The following is an 18935-nucleotide window of genomic DNA, read 5'->3' as shown; positions in this document are numbered from 1 at the left end:
TCAGTAAGATTTCTTAAGATAAATTAATACAGCTGAAGAAGAAACTGTGAATTAAAAAAAATTCAAAATAGTTCTCATTGTTAAATCACTTACCATATGTACTACTTCAGGGTAAATAGGTTCTGTAATCACATTGCGATTGTGTGTGATATATTCTACCATTTCACTTAAAGCTGCTCGTTTTACTTCCTTCCACTTTAGGTCACTTAGTGGATCAGAAACAAAGTCAAAAAGTACACAACATTGTCGTAACTTCTGGATAAAAAGCTTTTCTTGATCAGCAGGAGGAACATCTGAAAAGTAAAACCAATTGGTTATAAATTATATTGTAGTGGACTTTACTCTTCTCCCCATTTTTACTTCCCGAGACACAGGCATAGCAGTGTTTAAGACTAAAAGCAAGCTTTCTGAATCTTCAAACAACTTTCAGGAATATAATGGTCCAGAGTATGAACCCTAGTAAAATACACGGTACATGACAGGATGATTTAACAAAATTGCAACAGTGATGCATACTTGCCTTTGCCAGAAATAGATAGTGCATGGAAAAAAATATATATTTGAAAAAATGCCTCAAGAAATTCCCCAAGCAGCTCAGTCTGTGTGAAGAATATTATGCCACACTTGCAGAAATACTCTATGTTAATATTACAGATAAATGGGTGGATCTTCAGTTTCAGCATTAGATTTAAGCCAGACCCACTTTTTAAACCTGGGAGCTCCCACCTCACAAAGTCCATTTTTACATCAAGCGCCTCCTACAACACAACAGGCTGCAGTAACCGCATCTAGGCACAGAACAACTATTCAAATGTTTTTAAACTTCATTAACACAAGAAATATTTAAAGAAACTGGAGCAACACACTTAGGATCTTCAACTATTTGGTCAATTTGTAACACTATTTTGAATCTTTGTTTCACATGTACAAGAGTTAGACTTGCATTATCAATCTAGTGAAGCACTTGCAGGAGGATATCTGGTTAACTGTGGCCAGCACTGCAAAATTAAACACTGGCCTGCTAGAAAAGACCATACTTAATCACCAAGATGAAGATATGAAAAAAATTAACAGTAAATTTTAAAACAAATTGAGTAAATACCTCATTTGATATTTACTCATTCTTTAATTATCACTCAGATGCAGCTGATAAGAAACTATTTTGATTTCTCTCTTCTGTGATACCTATTGAAAATATTTCATAGGCTTCAGATATCCTGAGACCAGACTCCCTTATCTTCAATAACAAATGGGGGGGGGGGGAAGAAAATATTTGTACTCTTTTGGTAACACTCTATAATTCATTGTCTATATCATTGTTATACAGACACTTAACCTTTTGAGACAAAGGTTGCCTTGCCTTATACAGTCTTTGTGCAGTGGCATTTTTATTGTTTGACAAGGATACTTAGGTTATAAAAAAGTTTTTACCTCCCAATTTTCACTTCCTGTGCTTTACACCTTAATCCTCCCTGCTGATCCTCCGTAATTCATTGTTTAGTGCTTGCATGTAAAGCAAAATTAGATTGCACAGTTCAAACTTCCTACACAGAATCGATAAGCAAGTAAGCCACTGCTACTTTTGCCGTCAGTATTTTCCAAAATAATGAATCTTCAAAAAATTAAAAATATACTCACATTGACATAAACCCACCAATTATAATTTGAAACTAAAGTAAGCCTAAATCACTGAGTCCAAATATAGATGTAGAAGTTTAAGTTTAGGTTACTGTTAAGCAAGAACTAACACTAGACTGCTGTTTATAAACATTCACATGTTGACAAATTAAAATACCTCCTACGGCTAATGTTTCAACAGCTATAAAACAGAAGTTATGCCTTTTAAGTTCTACAGAGCTTTAGCCTCCATGCCACAAAATTCTGCATGTGCTTATTTTTCGCTTAAGTAATCCCATGAGCAGTTGACTAATGCATGTGAAATTTCAGGATCAGTGTTTTAACTTTCAATACGTAGGAAATACTAAAGTAACTGGCCAGAGGTAAAGAAAGCAGTACCATATTTTGACAGCAGCAAAAATTCACGTCCAATTCAAATGGCCACATAACGACAGTACTAAGCTTAAGAAATGTGAACACACCCTAGAAAGCCTGCGTAAATTAAAACCATAACACATTTTATGTTTCTGCACGACTTTTTTATTGTTCGATATGAACTGCTAAGACGTTAATAGCATGTTAAAACACAGAGTAAGACTAGATTGCCTTTGTAAGTATTTCTGCAGTTTGCTCCCACTTCTTCCAGTTGATGACTTTTCTTTTTCCTTAAGAGTATCATAAAATGCTAAGACTTTCTTAAACACAAACAGCAAGAGCTACCATCAAACAAAGGATTTCAAGTGTACTACTGAATACAAGCACACAGAACCTAACACATGCACGTACAGTCTAATAAACTGAACATCTGACAGATATCTACAGTCCAGTTGATTAGTTAAATACAATGAGTTGCTCTCCTTTAAGTGCCTGACAAACTTCTTAAGATAACAAAAGCTGGAGTAGTTCCTCCCTTTTGCTTTCAAAAGTACTTTTGTTATAATAAATCTGGAGGACGTATTTGGTTTAAAACAGCTGGCAATTTTTTTTTTCCAAGTTATGTACACTGAATTGCTCTGAAGATTAATTCCAGAAAAAGACCTGTAAAGTAATAGCCCTGAAGAACATACAGAACAAAATCTAGCATACGTGAAAGCAAACATAACCAGTTACAGACTTCAGTGTCACCCAGACACCTGGGATAGTGAAGACTTCAAGCACCAGAAAGAAGGTGCTAAATGACAGGTGTCCCTAAACAGAACAACAACTTTCTGGCAAATAAACCAAAATTCCTGTCCAGTGTTGTGAACAAGTTGAGGGTAATTTAAGCCACACAAATTTTGTTTCTGAATACACAACTTTTGTCTATTTGGATTAAAAACTGTAGCAATGAATAATTTCTTCTGGAAAAAGAATATTTAATTGAGTAGTTTGCATACTGAAAGCCAGCTGAATTTATGACCTGAATATAAAAAGTCTCAGATGTACCAAGTGGTTGGAGTGGTTAACTTTTCCCAATTAACTGCAAAATGGAAAGTGGTTCAACCTGAAGTGTAACAACACAATTTCACTTAGGGATACTGTGCTATGAATGCATAACTCTACAAGATCCAAAGCCTAAATAGAGACTATAATCATACAACTAATGGACATATAATTACAGTGATTTACAGTACACCAACCTGAAAGGAGAGGAAGCATTAAAGCTGTAATTACTACTAATCTCACAAGTTAAAGACTGACAACTAAGAGGGTCAAGAAACACCCTCACAAGGCAAGCAACCTCCCCCGCCATTTATTGTGAAGTGGCTTAACTATTTTAAGCACCTCAGTCAACCTTGTTATTCTAGCAGAGAGATGTTCTTTATACAGACTGAGAACCTCACGTATTTCTAAGGAACTGCATTTTGTTTGTTTGGGTTTTCTTCCCCCCCTTTAGGAGTGTTCATCAATAGCTTTCAAGTGTGCAGACCTCAAATCTCTTGTGGTACTTTTCTGGAGTACTTGCCATCAAATCAAGATCATCCCTACTTTTAAGGTTTGAAAGACTGATTTCAGTATGACAGAAAATAGAAGGTGGGTAAGAAGCTGACCTGAGTAGACCATAATTTTTGTGCAGAGAATGTATGCACACGTGCAGAGCAGCTCCGAGACGCCCCGAGAAGTCATTTATCCTTGTTCACATGCCAGGGACTATCTGGCTATGTTCTTCCAACTAACTGCATGGCGACCTCTACATCACCTTCCACTTCAATTAAGCGATAACCCCCGACTTCCAACTGCTGAAGTTAACTGACATACTTGAAGAAAGTGCCATTAAGTAAAAGCTTCCATAGTTGAGCAACTCTGGTGCTCCATTCCCCAATGACCATGGGAAGGCCATGGTTATTCAGAAGCTACTCCTTACAATTATTCCAAAACTGACATCTGGAGCTATTCACTGAGCAATGCTTTTTAAAAAAAACCAACAAACCACCCCCCCCCCCCCATCAACACAAAACAAACAATAAAAAAAATACACCACCACCACCCATTTGCTAGCCACTATTTACATAGTTTTCACAGAATTTGTTTCTAAACAGTAGCACTAGTATAATCTTAAGATTCTTTATTCAATCCAAACACTTTTCCCTATCAGTAATCACACTTTAAATGAGTACCGTTTCTGGTCTCCTACTGGAACAGGAGCATAGTTTTTCAGAATCGCAGAATTTCAGTCTTACATTTGGATTGGATGTCCAGCAATTCCTGACAGATTTACACAAATATCGTAACAGCATATTTTATGCCTAAATCTGCATTATTTATCCTACTGTCCTTTTTGTGAGATAGAAAAATACACTAGAAAAAATATCTAAAGAAGGTAGGTACTATGATAGCAAGGTAAGCCTCTGGGCCCAACGGATCAGCTTTTTGCCTTGTTCAGGTTTTTCAGAGTTTCTTTCCTTCTAATTCTAGGAAAACTGTTAGATCAACTTACACAACCAACCTACAGAGATGCAAGCTCTGCCCCTTCTATTTTAACAGTATTGATACAGCAGTAACTATTCAGTTTAAAATCTTCAATATCATCTTAGACTGTGGCCTCGCCACATAAACTTGCTGATGAGTATATGTTTCTTTCCACTGTAGAATTGATACCACCTGTGCTTTTATTATCAGACTAAATATACCAGTATCTCACCCTGTGAAAGGCAGCACTTTCAGTCCACATCTCAGTTTGAAACAGCCAGGGAAAGACCAGGTACTCAGCTACCAACTGCCTTAGCAGAACAGAGATGATTGGTTGTAAAACCTAAAATTTAAACAGTTGACTTAGTATGAAAACCAATTCCTTGGAAGCTTCGGGTATGTCTTCAGCCATTCTTACTGCGAGTTAAAGGTAAATGAGCTCACTGCAAATGAAGTGTTCACACTGGTAACCGTCCTCCCTCTGTCCTTGCTTGCTTCTCAGCCAGGACGTGGCATCGTTCTACACCCAGGACAGATTATAGCACCCTGAGAAACCACTACTATTTTTTTTTTTTTTAAGGCACAGCATAGCTAAAGAACTAAAATATAGTTATATTCTAACAAATCAAGATTTTTCCTGTCTTCATATTAAAACAAATTTTGCCTGGTTTAAGAAAATTAGAAATAGAAAAAGTAAAAATAAATCAGAAAACACTGAAGTTCAGTTTTTAAGAGCCTGAACATATGTTCAATACTGCATGATACGAGAATATTTTTGCATTGTAGGACTGTAGAGAACTTACTGTTCTCTGGGTAACGTTTTTTATGTTCCTTCAAATATAAAAATTACATTTTTAGTTTTGTATTGTAATTGTGGCATCACTGGGCATTGATGATTGATCCATCCCCTGTCTTCTTCACAGAAGCCCATTTTTCTATGGCACCGGTGTAATTTAATAGTGGCTGAACAGAGGACAAAAGGCAAGGCAGGGTAAGTAGGTGACCCAAAGATGTCACACAAAACAGCTGTTTTCTAGTACAGATTGGAACTGAAATAAAGCTAGAATTTTTTAGGTCGTGCCCTGACAAGAACAGTTGGTACAATTTCTACCACAAAACACATTTGTGGTCAGTAAAACTCACTACGTTACAACATTTTGAAAGCAGGAAACAAGAGACATGGTTGATAATTTGCAGAAAATACATACAGAAGATAAAATTCATCTCAGTTGTGTGAGTACTTTCTTGCTCATATGTAAAGGTTCAGCAGAGGTATCAGTTTTGCTTGGCTGACAGGTCCCGATTTCCTTAAAAGAAAAATAGCTCTTTTTGTCTTTAAAACTGTCAGATAGCCATAGCTACCAGACTATATACACACACATCAGTAAAAAAAGTTCCTCTCATTTTAAATGGGCAGCTAGATTTTTTCATACAGAAACAGAGGTTTAAGTCAAAGAATACACAGACCACCATACAGAGGAGAAGCAGCATGTGCAAAAACAAGGTCATAGAAAAAAAGACTAACTAAAAATCACATGCTAAAAGTAACTGCTTCCTTAAGACACTGGTGTAGAGCAAATGTCTGAGCATATAAAGTGACTCCTGCTTGCAAGTAGACGATACATCTTATGAAACGTGTCTGCAAACTTACTGAAGGGCTAGGGTTTTTAATCATATGGAAAAACAACATTGAACTGTGAACTAGGGTGCTACCCAGAACGTATCATGAAGTATATTGATAACACGGTCCCTTCTGCTGGTCAAAAGTAAGTATTAGTGTATTTCAAATTTGATGTCCATTGGAAAAGCAAGCAGCATTAAAGCTTTAGTGAAGCTTTATAATCTGCACTATGTAGTTGTACTTCAACATGGGGAGTCCAGTATCTTGCAGTGTTTTCTTGGACATTTCAATTGATAGTACCATGGCAGCATTTTTTCAAAGAATAAGCAGAGTTCAGTATCTTGAGTAAGAGAAATGGCAATTGCCAGACATAAAGGCAGAGGGACTGCAAAGCATGTGCAAAAGCACATAATCTGTCAAAGCATGGATTTACCAGAACTAGCACTTTTTCCAGAACTAGCAATCGAGTCCTTAAAAAGAGAAGAACACAAGACAATCACAGAAAACTAGAAAGAAGATTATAAAAGCCTGTCTAACATTTGATAAAATTCCATTTAAAATATTTACCTTATTTTGAAATGGTTTAATTACTATCCTAATCCCAAACAAGGAGTACTTTTCTGGGTTACAGAACTTAATTTTTATTGCATTTCTATTATTTGACAGACACATCACAGTTTTCACTGATTTTACTGAAATCATGATGACAATAATTAACACTGCTTAGAGATGACACTCTCCCAGTTAACAGTATTCTATCCTAATACATGATATTGGAAATAAGGGGGTGGCACAGAGAAGAAATCTTTCAACTCATGCATAGAAAAGTTTAATTAAAGCTATTACTTCTAGCAGCACTTAAAAATAAACTTGAGGAATACAAGAAAGTACTATAATTATATACAATATGCAATACATTTTATATTATAACTAGCAACCCTGGGAGTGGGAGTTTGGCTGCAGATAACTCAAAGCAGGCAAGATATTGTTGTATGCATACGTTGGACTAGAAAATACATAAAACATACTGTTTATATTATTTGGAACATTATCGGTCCTGTAGAAGCATTTCTTTGCCAAAAGAAACACTTAAAACAAGAAAAATGGCCACAGCGATCAAAGCCACAAGAACACTCATGGAAAAACAGAGTGCTTGTATTAGACTCAAGAGAGTGTGATATATAAACATTTTAAGTGGCATAGAAGAGGAACAAACTTCCGCTCTTTATTTCACTAATGAAGATAAAGGGATGCACATGTAAGCAGTGTGAAGCGTCATAAAAGAATGCAGGCTTACTCCAAAAGAACTGAGCTGGAAGTTTAAGGTCCTTCTCTAATTACCACGTATTATTACCTGTAAACATTCCTACACAGTAGTTCTCAACTTTTTTCTTTGTTTGTTTGAAACACTTAACACATTTCCTGTCAGAAACAGGACACTGAAGATTAGATGGACTTTCAGCCTGACCTACAACAACAAAGCCCATGATTCCCAAACAACTCCTGATCAATAATTAAAAATATTTTACAGGTACTTAAGAGCTTCCATAAGGATTACAAGAAAACACTTGCTATTCCAACCAGCTATTACCATAGTAAAGTTGTTCTGTTCAAGGCTAGTTAGTAGGTGAGCTGAGAATGGTAGGTGGATGCACAAGGGAAGTTCCCAATCTCAAGCAGTACTTGTACAGCAGACTGAAACTTCCAAAGCATGACCCCCGTCTGCATCAGCTGCCTTTATGCAGCAGCAAGACACTCAGTAGCAGCCCAGGCATTCGGGAGAGGTGGGAAACGAGAACCAGCTGTAACTACTGGCTATGTTCACTCCTTTGCTTTCAAGGAACTGAGCTGCTGCCAGAAATACCTTTTGGCTGTTCTTCGGGTAACAGAAATTTGTAATTGGAAATTACAAATTGGAAATTTTCATTTCCCTGCATTTGGAGAAACTGCATTGTTCCTAACTGCTGCTGTTTCACATTCAGTAATGCACCCGAAAAAAACGGGCACCCAAAATATGAGAACTACTTCCCTATATATTGACAGAAAATAAGGTTTAAAAACAATGCTTAAAATCGTACGTGGCACATTTTCTACCTAAAATTCAAAAAACAAGCTGCATTTTACTTTACTTTCAAGTAGTTCAAATTTTTGGACATTCAGGTACTCCAGTGGTTTTATTTAAAGAAGCTTTATTTCCAGCAAACAAGTTGCTGTTAGTAGCGAACATTCAAGCTTTATGTTTTCAATAAAGCAATAGCACCGATATTGCTTCTATGCTGATCTGCAGTCTGGATCTAGCCGTAACTCCACTTAAGATAAAAAAGTTATTTCACCTATGACAGCTTCTGTATGAAGCTAGTTGTGCTGGTTTTGGCTGGGGTAGAGTTAGTTTTCTTCATAGTAGCTAGTATGGGGCTATGTTTTGGATTTGTGCTGGAAACAGTGTTGATAACACAGGGGTGTTTTAGTTACTGCTGAGCAGCGCTGACACAGAGTCAAGGCCTTTTCTGCTTCTCACACCACCCCACCAGCGAGTAGGCTGGGGGTGCACAAGAAGCTGGGAGGGGACACAGCCGGGACAGCTGACCCCAACTGACCAAAGGGATATTCCACACCATATGACGTCATGCTCAGTATATAAAGCTGGGGGAATAAGAAGGAATGGGGGGACGTTCAGAGTGATGGCGTTTGTCTTCCCAAGTCACCATTACGTGTGATGGAACCCTGCTTTCCTGGAGATGGCTGAACACCTGCCTGCCAATGGGAAGTAGTGAATGAATTCTTTGTTTTGCTTTGCTTGTGTGCATGGCTTTTGCTTCACCTATTAAACTGTTTTTATCTCAACCCACAGGTTTTCTCACTTTTCCTCTTCCAATTCTCTCCCCAGTCCCACTGGGGGGAAATGAGCAAGCAGCTGTGTAGTGCTTAGTTGCCAGCTGGGGTTAAATCACAAGAGTCCTTTTTGATGCCCAACATGGGGCTCGAAGGGTTTGAGATAAAGATAGATTTGATTGGAATGTGCTAGATTGAATTTATAGCTGTTATTGCTGCTTAACTGTTAATCAGCAGGCTCCTGTGCTTGCCACACAGCTTGCTTGCCTTACTGTGTATTACAGTCTAGTGCTGGTTAGTGGCTCCTTTTTGCTTTTGCTGCTTGCTGTAGTGCTTATCATCTGACTCTACTGTGCCTGGGAACATTTTGATAATAGCAATGGCGATGCGCCTGGGCTGGCAGATGGCCAGGGCATCACTGCTGTTTCTGTGCTGCTGTACTGGACAGGCTGGAACTCCAGTGTGAACTCGAGTCGAAGGGACTGTGACCTGTGGATGAGTCCATGCGGGAGCAGGACAACCTGAAGCATCTGTGGCTGTGGATAAGCCCATGCCAGAGCAGGTCCATCTCAAAGAGTCTGGCCGTGGTTACATCTGTGTCGCAGCAGGTATACCTCTGAAGGGATTGTGGCCCAAGGATAAGTCCACACTGGAGAAGGTATACCTTGAAGCATCTGTGGTTGTGGATAAGTCCATGCTGCAGCAGGTACACCTTGAAGCATCAGTGGCTGCGTATGAGGTCATGCTGGAGCACCTCAAAGCATGTGGCCATGGATAAGCCCATGACAGAGCAGGTATACCCCTGGAGGGACTGCAGCCATGGGCAAAGCCACGCTGGAGCAGGTATATCTCTGAAGGCATTGTGGCCCATGGAGAAGGCCACGCTGGAACAGGTGCACCTCAAAGCAACTGTGGCTGTGGATAAGTCTATGCCGCAGCAGGTATACCCCTGGAGAGACTGTGGCTCATAGATAAGGCTCCACTTGGAGCAGGTACAACCTTAAGGAACTGTAGTCTGTGGATAAGTCCAAGCCAGAGCAGGGCAAAGGGGAGGAGTTCCCTGTTGTGTTAAACCCTATGGTCTGGTCCAAAGGGACCAGGGGTGGAGATTGTAATGGAAATACCTTTAAATTGTTGTAACCCATGATTTGAGTTGCACGTTATAGGAATTACTATAGCAGGAACCTCCTGAAACAACAGAGCACAAGCCTTACACAAAGCAGTGCAAGTGCAGCAGTGACTTGACCTGAGCTGGCTTTGGTGCCCGATAACTCCACGCAACATACCACCTCTCCTGTCCTGAGTGACCACCACTAACAGATGGAGCCCAAAGTCATGGACTAAATGAACCCAGTGGACATTTTACAGGGGTGATCCATAGACTAGGAGAATGACATCTGTGTATTATATCAAAGGATGAGAAGGGGGGTGGGGTGGGTAATGAGAAAGTATTGGATAGTGTGAGACCTGAGCATGATGTAAATGGTACGGAGTAAGGGGTGGAGAATGTTGGTTTTGGCTGGGATAGAGTTAATTTTCTTCATAGTAGCTAGTATGGGGCTATGTTTTGGATTTGTGCTGGAAACAGTGTTGATAACACAGGGGTGTTTTAATTACTGCTGAGCAGCGCTGACACAGAGTCAAGGCCTTTTCTGCTTCTCACACCACCCCACCAGCGAGTAGGCTGGGGGGGGGCCACAAGAAGCTGGGAGGGGACACAGCCGGGACAGCTGACCCCAACTGACCAAAGGGATATTCCACACCATATGACGTCATGCTCAGCATATAAAGCTGGGGGAATAAGAAGGAATGGGGGGACGTTCAGAGTGATGGCGTTTGTCTTCCCAAGTCACCATTACATGTGATGGAGCCCTGCGTTCCTGGAGATGGCTGAACACCTGCCTGCCGATGGAAGTAGTGAATGAATTCTTTGTTTTGCTTTGCTTGCATGTGCAGCTTTTGCTTTACTTATACTGTCTTTATCTCAGCCCACGAGTTTTCTCACTTTTACCCTTCTGATTCTCTCCCCCATCCCACCAGGGGGGAGTAAGCGAGTGGCTGTTGGATTTCATTAAGTAGAAAGGTACACAACATTTGAAATTCTCCGTTTCTACGTAAAGAAATCTGTTGGCTAAATTTTCATTCAAATGAGCAGCTTCTCATTGGATTATGAGTCTTTTTAAGCAGTATATTCTTCCATCTGATGGAAAAAATACTAAGGGCTGTTAGAATCAAATGAACCATTATCAGAGTAATTAAACAGCAACAGCAAAAAAAAAGCCACCACCCAAGAAAACCCACAGCTTAATAGAGCCTGAAAGAAATGAGAAGCACATGTTTGTCAGTCCTGTACTGAAGCTCAAAACAGGTGCTTCACAACACTAATCCCCTCTGAAAGCTGCAGTCCTTGGGGAATCCAGTGCTGAAGGCTATTGCTGGTGGCAGCTATCTCCTAACTACAAGATTACATGGTGGTTTTGAGAATAGAGAAACTAAGTAATGACATTTAACTGTCAAAGATTTAAGGTGGGAGATTTTAAGGACTGACTGGTAATGAAGTAGAAAAAAGCCTGCTGTCATTTTATACTATTTGGCATAATTTTTACATACTAAAGAACCTGAGGCACTGAAATTACTTCCAATAACGTCTTTTCCAGGTATACATAACAAGTCTAATGATAGTAAAAGTAGATCAACAGTGAATAATCTGTGCACCTATCTAATGATTTTTTCAAAGTTTTTTCAAAATTTTAAAAATCCTTAAATATTATTACAAATATATTCTCAAGCAAAACAAGGATTTTTAGACTATATTAAAATGTTTAAAAATAGAAAGTGAAGAGTAAGAGTGATAACTATATAAATACTTTAAAGGCAATGTACCATAAAGAGGAAAACAGGAATGCTTATACAGGAAATGACAAGCAAAGCAAGCCGAAATGGGCTTGAGCTAATGAAATAAAAATTCCACCTGAAAGTTAGGGAGAAAAATGACAGGGAGGATAATCAAATAGACAACAGAAGAAAAAAATTGTCTTAACAAGGGAAGAGAGAAACCAAACAGATAAAGAACTCTCAGTAGAGCTTTTTGGCATACATACAGTTCATATGACAGCAAACCCCATTTTTAAACAGAAAGCACCTACTAGAAACCTAAGAGAAAAGTCCTCAATTTCCTAGCCATTACAGTGTACTTGAATCCATTCTCAGGGCATAAAAACAAACTTATTATGCAACATCTTCAACTGCATTTGAAAACTTTAAAATTATTTATAAATATGTGTAACAATCTCTGAAAGAATAAAGCACTACTGTGGTGAGACCAGGCTTGAGTTACGTTACAGAACATAATGCAAGTGCATGGTGTAATTCAGAAGACGATTTATATTAAGTAAATTGAAGAAACCCATGAACCACTGAATAAACGCTGCCACTTTGGACACTTGGTTGAAATAAGTCATCAGCTAATCAAGCCTAACCATCTGCTGTAAGCAGAAGTGCTGTTTCCTGAAACACACGCAGACTCCATACATCAACCCAGAATTCTAGTCAGATACCACTCATGAGTCTGAGTAACTTGCCAATCAGTGTTACCTGTCACACATCTACAATAAATATAATTCAAGGAACAATCAACCTCCAAAATGTAAAATAACTTCATTATTTCCCTAGAGCGTATCAGCTTGCTTCTTCGTCTCCTCACTCCTCATACATATGCTAAACCCTGGGGGTTACTGCTTGCTTTCTATTGGATGCTTCTGAGTGACAAAATAGGTGGATTTGATGATGACATTTAGAATAATTATTAACAGAGAGCACAATAATTCATTGAAGAATGCTGGGTCATGTGTTGGCTTAGAAAGAGATGACATACTAGATTAGAAAGCATGAAGAAAAGCCCTCCATGGTTTTCTACAAACTCAAGTGTTTCACACCCTAATGCAACCAAATGCACAGCCCCCATGCAAGAACTCTGGTTAAGTTATAAGCACAACTGCATGTACATTCCAGTTTACCTGAAGTTAACTTTTATTTTTAAATTAACACTTCCATAACCTTTCCTTGATGACAACACTAAGTCAGCTTTCTAAATTCTCCATTCTCTTCAAAACTAGAAGTAGGATGGGGAATATGGTAAGTCTTTGAGAAGTGTATTCATAGGGAGGGCTTTAACAGTGCAGGTAACTCTTAGCCGAGATGCAAACTGAGGTCCTGAATGGTTGATTGACAACTAAAATCATCCCAAATTGCCATACAGCATTAAAAATTCCAGCAGTCATTACGAGATATGCAGAAGTATCACCAAATACCACCAGGACTTTTTTTGTGGTTTTCTTGAGAGCAATTTCTTACTGTCTATTAAAGTGTATTAAGTCCCAACCTCTGTGTGTGGGTTTTTGTTTGTTTGTGAGGTTTTTTTTTGGGGGGGAAGGGGTGTTTGGGTGGGTTTTTTTGTATTCCCTGAAAAATCCTACTTTCCAATTCAGTGCATAGTTTTCCTCATTTTTTGGCATAAGCAACACTTCCTTAGCCCCATACGCCTGTGAAATTTAGGCACCTCACGTGAAGTGACACAGGTAAAAGAAATGGTCAAGCACAATAGTAACAATGTTTTGGAAAGAAAAAGAAATAATTTTAGAGCTAGGTCAGTAACTTGCTTAGCAGCCAATGGTGGCCATGTCAAATGCTAACAACAATTACTTCAAATGCTAACAGTAATTACCAGCAGTACCCTGCTAGGAAATAAAAGTTATGTTTCAGCAAGGAAAGTTTTGACTCAGATATAGTAGAAAGCCAATTATGCCCATTTCAAAATGTACTAAAATATGTGCTTTCAACATAATCATATTTTAAGAAGATTAAAGATACAATATACCTGCACATTTTGTCAGGAATTAAGAGCTTAAGAACTTTCCATTTAACTAAAAAATCATTCCTGCACAATCCAACATTATTTTCCTCATATCATATCTGTCAGGAAACATGCACATTTCCTTCAAACAGATGTCTTCAGTCTCTGGTCAAACTAGCCTTCAGTCTCACAAAGGAATTCTAGTAAGAACAGAAACTGTACCTATTAGCAACAGTGTCCCTGCTTAGCTGCCAGAAAAGCTGAGGTTCTGGTGAGAATTTGCACCAAATTTCCACCCTTCTCACACATCAGAAAGAGTGGAGAATTTCATTACGTAATACATTTAAATTGGAGCCTCCAACAAATTTGTAAATTTACAGGGCACAAACAAGTTGCTTGGCTTTATTAGCTATGAAGCCAAGACTGACCCACTACTGCATGTCCAGAAACCCTGGACATGTTCAGACATATCACTCCCAGCACATTTCCCAAAATATTAATTATTTTGTTTACAATTTTCTTTTTAAACAGAAAATTTAGATGTGCAATGAAAGCAATTTACTTTAATTCCTTCCATTTAAAAATAAGCTTTAGGATTCTTTATCCCTTAAGCTATGTTAATGAATACTGAGTTTCCAATAAGAGGGAGTGAGAAAAGTTACGCAGTGAAGTATAAAGTAAAATTTTGAGCATAGAAAGGTTGTCTTTATTCTGATTCAAAGGTCAATAAAATCTTAATTTCCTACTGGGACAAGAACAACACAGAAGTTTTAATATCATGCAAATAACTTTAACAGACAGTCCTCAAAAAACTCTTGTGCATTAATTTTTGGATTTGAAGATACTTTATATAGAAGATTAGATGTAACAGGAGCAAAAGACATGAAAATATTCTGGGAATAGGTTAGAAGAAAGATTCTAGTGTTAAGACTAGCTACAGTTTGTTCGGAAAATATTTTCTGAATAAAAGCTTACTACACCCAAAGGACAGACAACACACTTTTTCCTTAAACTATTTATGGGATTTCAAGCTTTGATCAATTTTGTTCAAGTTTTCTTTCCAACGTGGCTTGAATGAACATAGGACACCTTTGAAACAGCACTGACATTGTTATGCTTTTACTTTAAATACAAAAGCAATACCAGAATTCAGTTCTAGAGGCTGTGTGAAGACACACAGCTGGTAGCTTTAATCCAAAAATGCAAATTAAAAACCTTCCATAAGACTCCTCAAAATGAGAAAGTGTTTCAACTTAGTAGAGTGCTATGAACTAGAAAAGTCCCAAATGAATAGTTTACTTCATTTTTACATCTTTTACATTTCATATACCATCTTTTCTTTGTGTAACTTATAAAGAATTTACTTCATAAAATTCAGATCCATATCAGTAACAAGAGCAATTATGAAAATTAACATAAAACTGTCACTTCCACTACTGACAACAATCCAGAGTCAGACCCCACCCCTAATTTTAACTGCATTTGAAAAACAAAACTTAATTGGCAAATTATAGCAGAAATGGTGTTGCATGATTTGTATGTGCATTAAGTGGAATTGACTAAAAGAGGTGTAGATGTCGCTTTAAAATATCACGTGCTCAGAGCATCATTTAACTCAGTTTTGTCATTTGAGACACAAGCGTGCAGACAGAAGCCAAGCACCGGCTCTGTTAGGCTGACAAGACTGTACTTTCACTGGTATAGGGTGTTTCTCTTGGGCATAAAGGTTAGAATGTAAAAGCCACCACCACCAGAGGAACCTCTTGTCTGCATATGATGTAAATATTCCTGTATCTATTAAATACCACTGGTGCTCACTTAATCTGCGTGGTTTACAATGCAGTTTCAGTAGCTAACAGTATTTGATAGCACATGGAGAGAATCAGCTGACTCTACTGAAGTTGAAATTAATTATTAAAAGCTTCGAACAGAAATGGGAATAAAAATTTTCCTCAGAAACAGATGACACTGAATTTTAAGATTAAAATGCATTTCATAGCAAATCACAAAACAGAAGATTTTTGATGTATGAATAAAAATTGAGGAAGAGATGCATTTATGCCGATACAATTTTGCTTCCTTGAAAGGGCACGCAAATTACACCATGAGTCAGTAACCGTAACTTAAAAATTCCAGCTGACTACCTTCCTATAATTTCACGGAATTTTCAGCTCAACAAAAAGTCCCCTCCAGAGACATTTTATAGTGATACCCTTAGAGATTTTAAGTGCAGTGTGATCACTTAACATCCTCATTGCTTCCAGCAGCAGAATTTATACATACACTCTTCATATGGGCAAAGGATCTATACAAAGATAAAAATAACCCAGTGAAGTAAAAGGAATAACAGAGCACACAGAGTAAAAGCAGTAACAAGGTAAAATACATCCTCTGATACAAAGTGATGCACAGTAAGTGAAGAGTTAATAAGCACGTCACCATGTTAAACGCAGCAGGAGTGATAACTAAGCAACCTCCTTTAAATCTCCTCTTGGTCAAGTATTAAAAACACTCTCCATGAGTTGCTTCAGTATGTACCATTAAAAAACTATGTCTATGTCTGGCTGTGTACTGTGGCTATGACTGGATGTCCTTCAAAAAAACCTAGCAAAACCATACAAGAGGCAATACAGCACCACAGGCATTTGTACCATTATCAATCCTTTGACAATTCATCAGATGATTATCTAATACTAATTGATGAAACTCTTAAGCCAACGTTTCACAATCCTATAGATACGAGCGGCGTAGGTTCATTAAGAATAGAACTGCTGCTTGTTGTTGAGAAGATGGTCTTGTTTCTCCTTTTTGAAGCAACACTTTTAGAAAGGAACAGTGGCTGCGTTTCAAAGCTAACGATTCAGTATACAACTGGTTAAGCAATGTTAAAGAGCAGCAGTGGCTGAGAACTTGCTATGAGGATGTAAGAAACTTTTGGCAAGAGGAATGACTATGAACTCCAGGAGTCAAGCTGAGTATCAATGGAGTCTGGGTGGCTTGGTAGGAAGGCACAGGTATCAGCCCAAACATGCAGCTCATTCTCAACCGTTCAGATTATCAAATTATAATTGGCTCATATGGGAGAAAAGGGAAGAACAAGCATTTTTTCTCTCCTTTAAATCTCAGCTAAGGTTCATCCATTTGATCCAAGACCACCAACAACTATGACCCACAAGCAGGACAGAAGATGTGTGCTGGCCATGAAAAAAACCTTGTATTGGATTAGCAGGGTTGAAAAAAGTTTTGAAGGTCTTTTGCACAGGAATATTTCCACAAAAGTAAAAACAAACCCGCAACTTTACAAGTAGCTGTAATTTTTTAATTTAGATTCACTGAAAGAGAATTAGCACGATTCATCACTGTGATAGAAGCATCTCTGAAGAAAGTGATTAAGATGTCTACTCTATGTACCTTTCTTCCCAGGAAGACTTTCCTCACTTCTCACAACAGAGAGTCACTGTACCTTAAATGTTTACTAAATTTAAATGTGTTGAAGGATTAAAGGTAATTAATATTTAAATAAACATACATGCTCAGACCAGTTAAATTCATCATCCTTAAAAATACCTACTTATGTGGAAAATGCAAAATGTGTGTGAAGCTGAAGATTATCATTACACAGAAAAGACAGAAGGAATAAAACAGATTCATTTTCCACTGCAGTATACACTAACAGCAAAAAACCAGTAGCATGAAAGGTGACTTTCATGGTACTTCAGGTTTAAATGCAACATGCAGCTCACTTAAAAGTTGTTTCCTATGTTTACACATTGTCAAAAGGGACTTGACCTTTCATAGCCAAGTATGAAAATATAAAGTGGAAATGCACCTTGCAATAGCTAGATAGCACTTGGTTGCTTCAAGAACATGACAGTAGTTCATAATGATCAGGTAACTTTTCAGCTCCAGATCAAAGGTGGCCCAAGCTCAGGGAAAACACCACCGACAGGTGCTTGATGCTATGGCAGTACCTACCCCAACTCAAGTGATCTTTCATCAGGCTTTGACAAGAATGCAAATTTCTATCTAAATAGTCAGATATTTACATCACAAAAACATTACCACTGACATTTTTAGCCATACCCCGTAGAAAAGCACTATGTGAAGATGGAATATGAACTACCTTCCACAATCCCTTACTCAAGATTAATACATATGAGGAGCACATAGAAAGAACGGACAGAGTTAACATGACTTACATCTTCTTTGAAAAAAGTCAAAGCATCTTTCACGAAATCTGAAGTACTTAAATAATGACAAAATTGAATCTGTCAAAAAAATTTGCTGCTCTGGAAGGTAGAGGAGAAAGATGGGCAGTGAGATATTTGAAACAGGTTACGGCCTACAGGAAGCAGCAGTTTGAGTTGACACAGTATCAGGGTGTTCTCACTCTCCTTCCCACACAACTTTCCGTATGTCTTGCAAAACATCTTGAAAATAATTTTTGAAAGGCATTAACAGACATTATCAATCCCAGCTAGTCAGCAACTGAGCCACTAAAGTAACTTCTATATTCTGCTAATTCTGCCATTGCAGATCACAGCATAGTTTTACCTATATTTTGTTCAAATATCTGTCTTGAGTTCATAAAAACACTGGCATTTGGGCTACTTCTACATTACTGAAAAAACAGTATTAAGAGATTTTTCTTATCAGCACTGAACTGTATTCCTAATGAACTATGTGTGCCCCCCCAATGAATAAACATTTATAATCTGCCTACAGAATGAATTACAAATATTTTCTACCTGCAACTGCACTCTGTACTACAACTACAGTTTTCAGCAAGACAACTCACAACAGTAAATATGAAACCCTGAAGTCTAGTGACAAATGTTTACTGTTTGTCCTAATCCATGCTGCTCTTACAGCTGCTTTCTTTGCTTGAAGTGCTGAGATAGAAATCAAAAGGTCCTCATTCCTTCCCCCAAGCCTCATCTCATTTATGTGGATCCTCCTGTCAGGGTCTTGAGTGCACTTCCATCACCCTAGGGGTTTAGCTGCCAGAAGGGCTCCGTAAGGAGAAAGACGCATCTTGGAAACACCATCCAGCTCTGCTTCTCTCCTTGTTACAAAAACCTTAAATTCGTAATACCTGATAACCCTCTTCTCTGTGCTGTCCTA

The 18935-nt window shown here is 38.2% G+C and overlaps 1 protein-coding gene across 3 annotated transcripts in view; it reads right to left on the bottom strand.

Annotated features, from left to right (window-relative positions):
• The window catches only part of PPP2R5C (protein phosphatase 2 regulatory subunit B'gamma), an 87086-nt gene that overhangs the window by 32431 nt on the left and 35720 nt on the right, over positions 1-18935 (bottom strand). For all 3 annotated transcript variants that reach the window (XM_076345468.1, XM_076345469.1, XM_076345470.1), the window contains one exon: positions 94-293. In XM_076345468.1, the coding sequence (XP_076201583.1) occupies positions 94-293 (200 nt within the window). The remainder of the gene's footprint in view (positions 1-93; positions 294-18935) is intronic.

Source organism: Aptenodytes patagonicus, chromosome 7, assembly GCF_965638725.1.
Source record: "Aptenodytes patagonicus chromosome 7, bAptPat1.pri.cur, whole genome shotgun sequence".
Lineage (NCBI taxonomy): Eukaryota > Metazoa > Chordata > Aves > Sphenisciformes > Spheniscidae > Aptenodytes > Aptenodytes patagonicus.
This window is presented reverse-complemented; position numbering and strand designations above follow the sequence as displayed.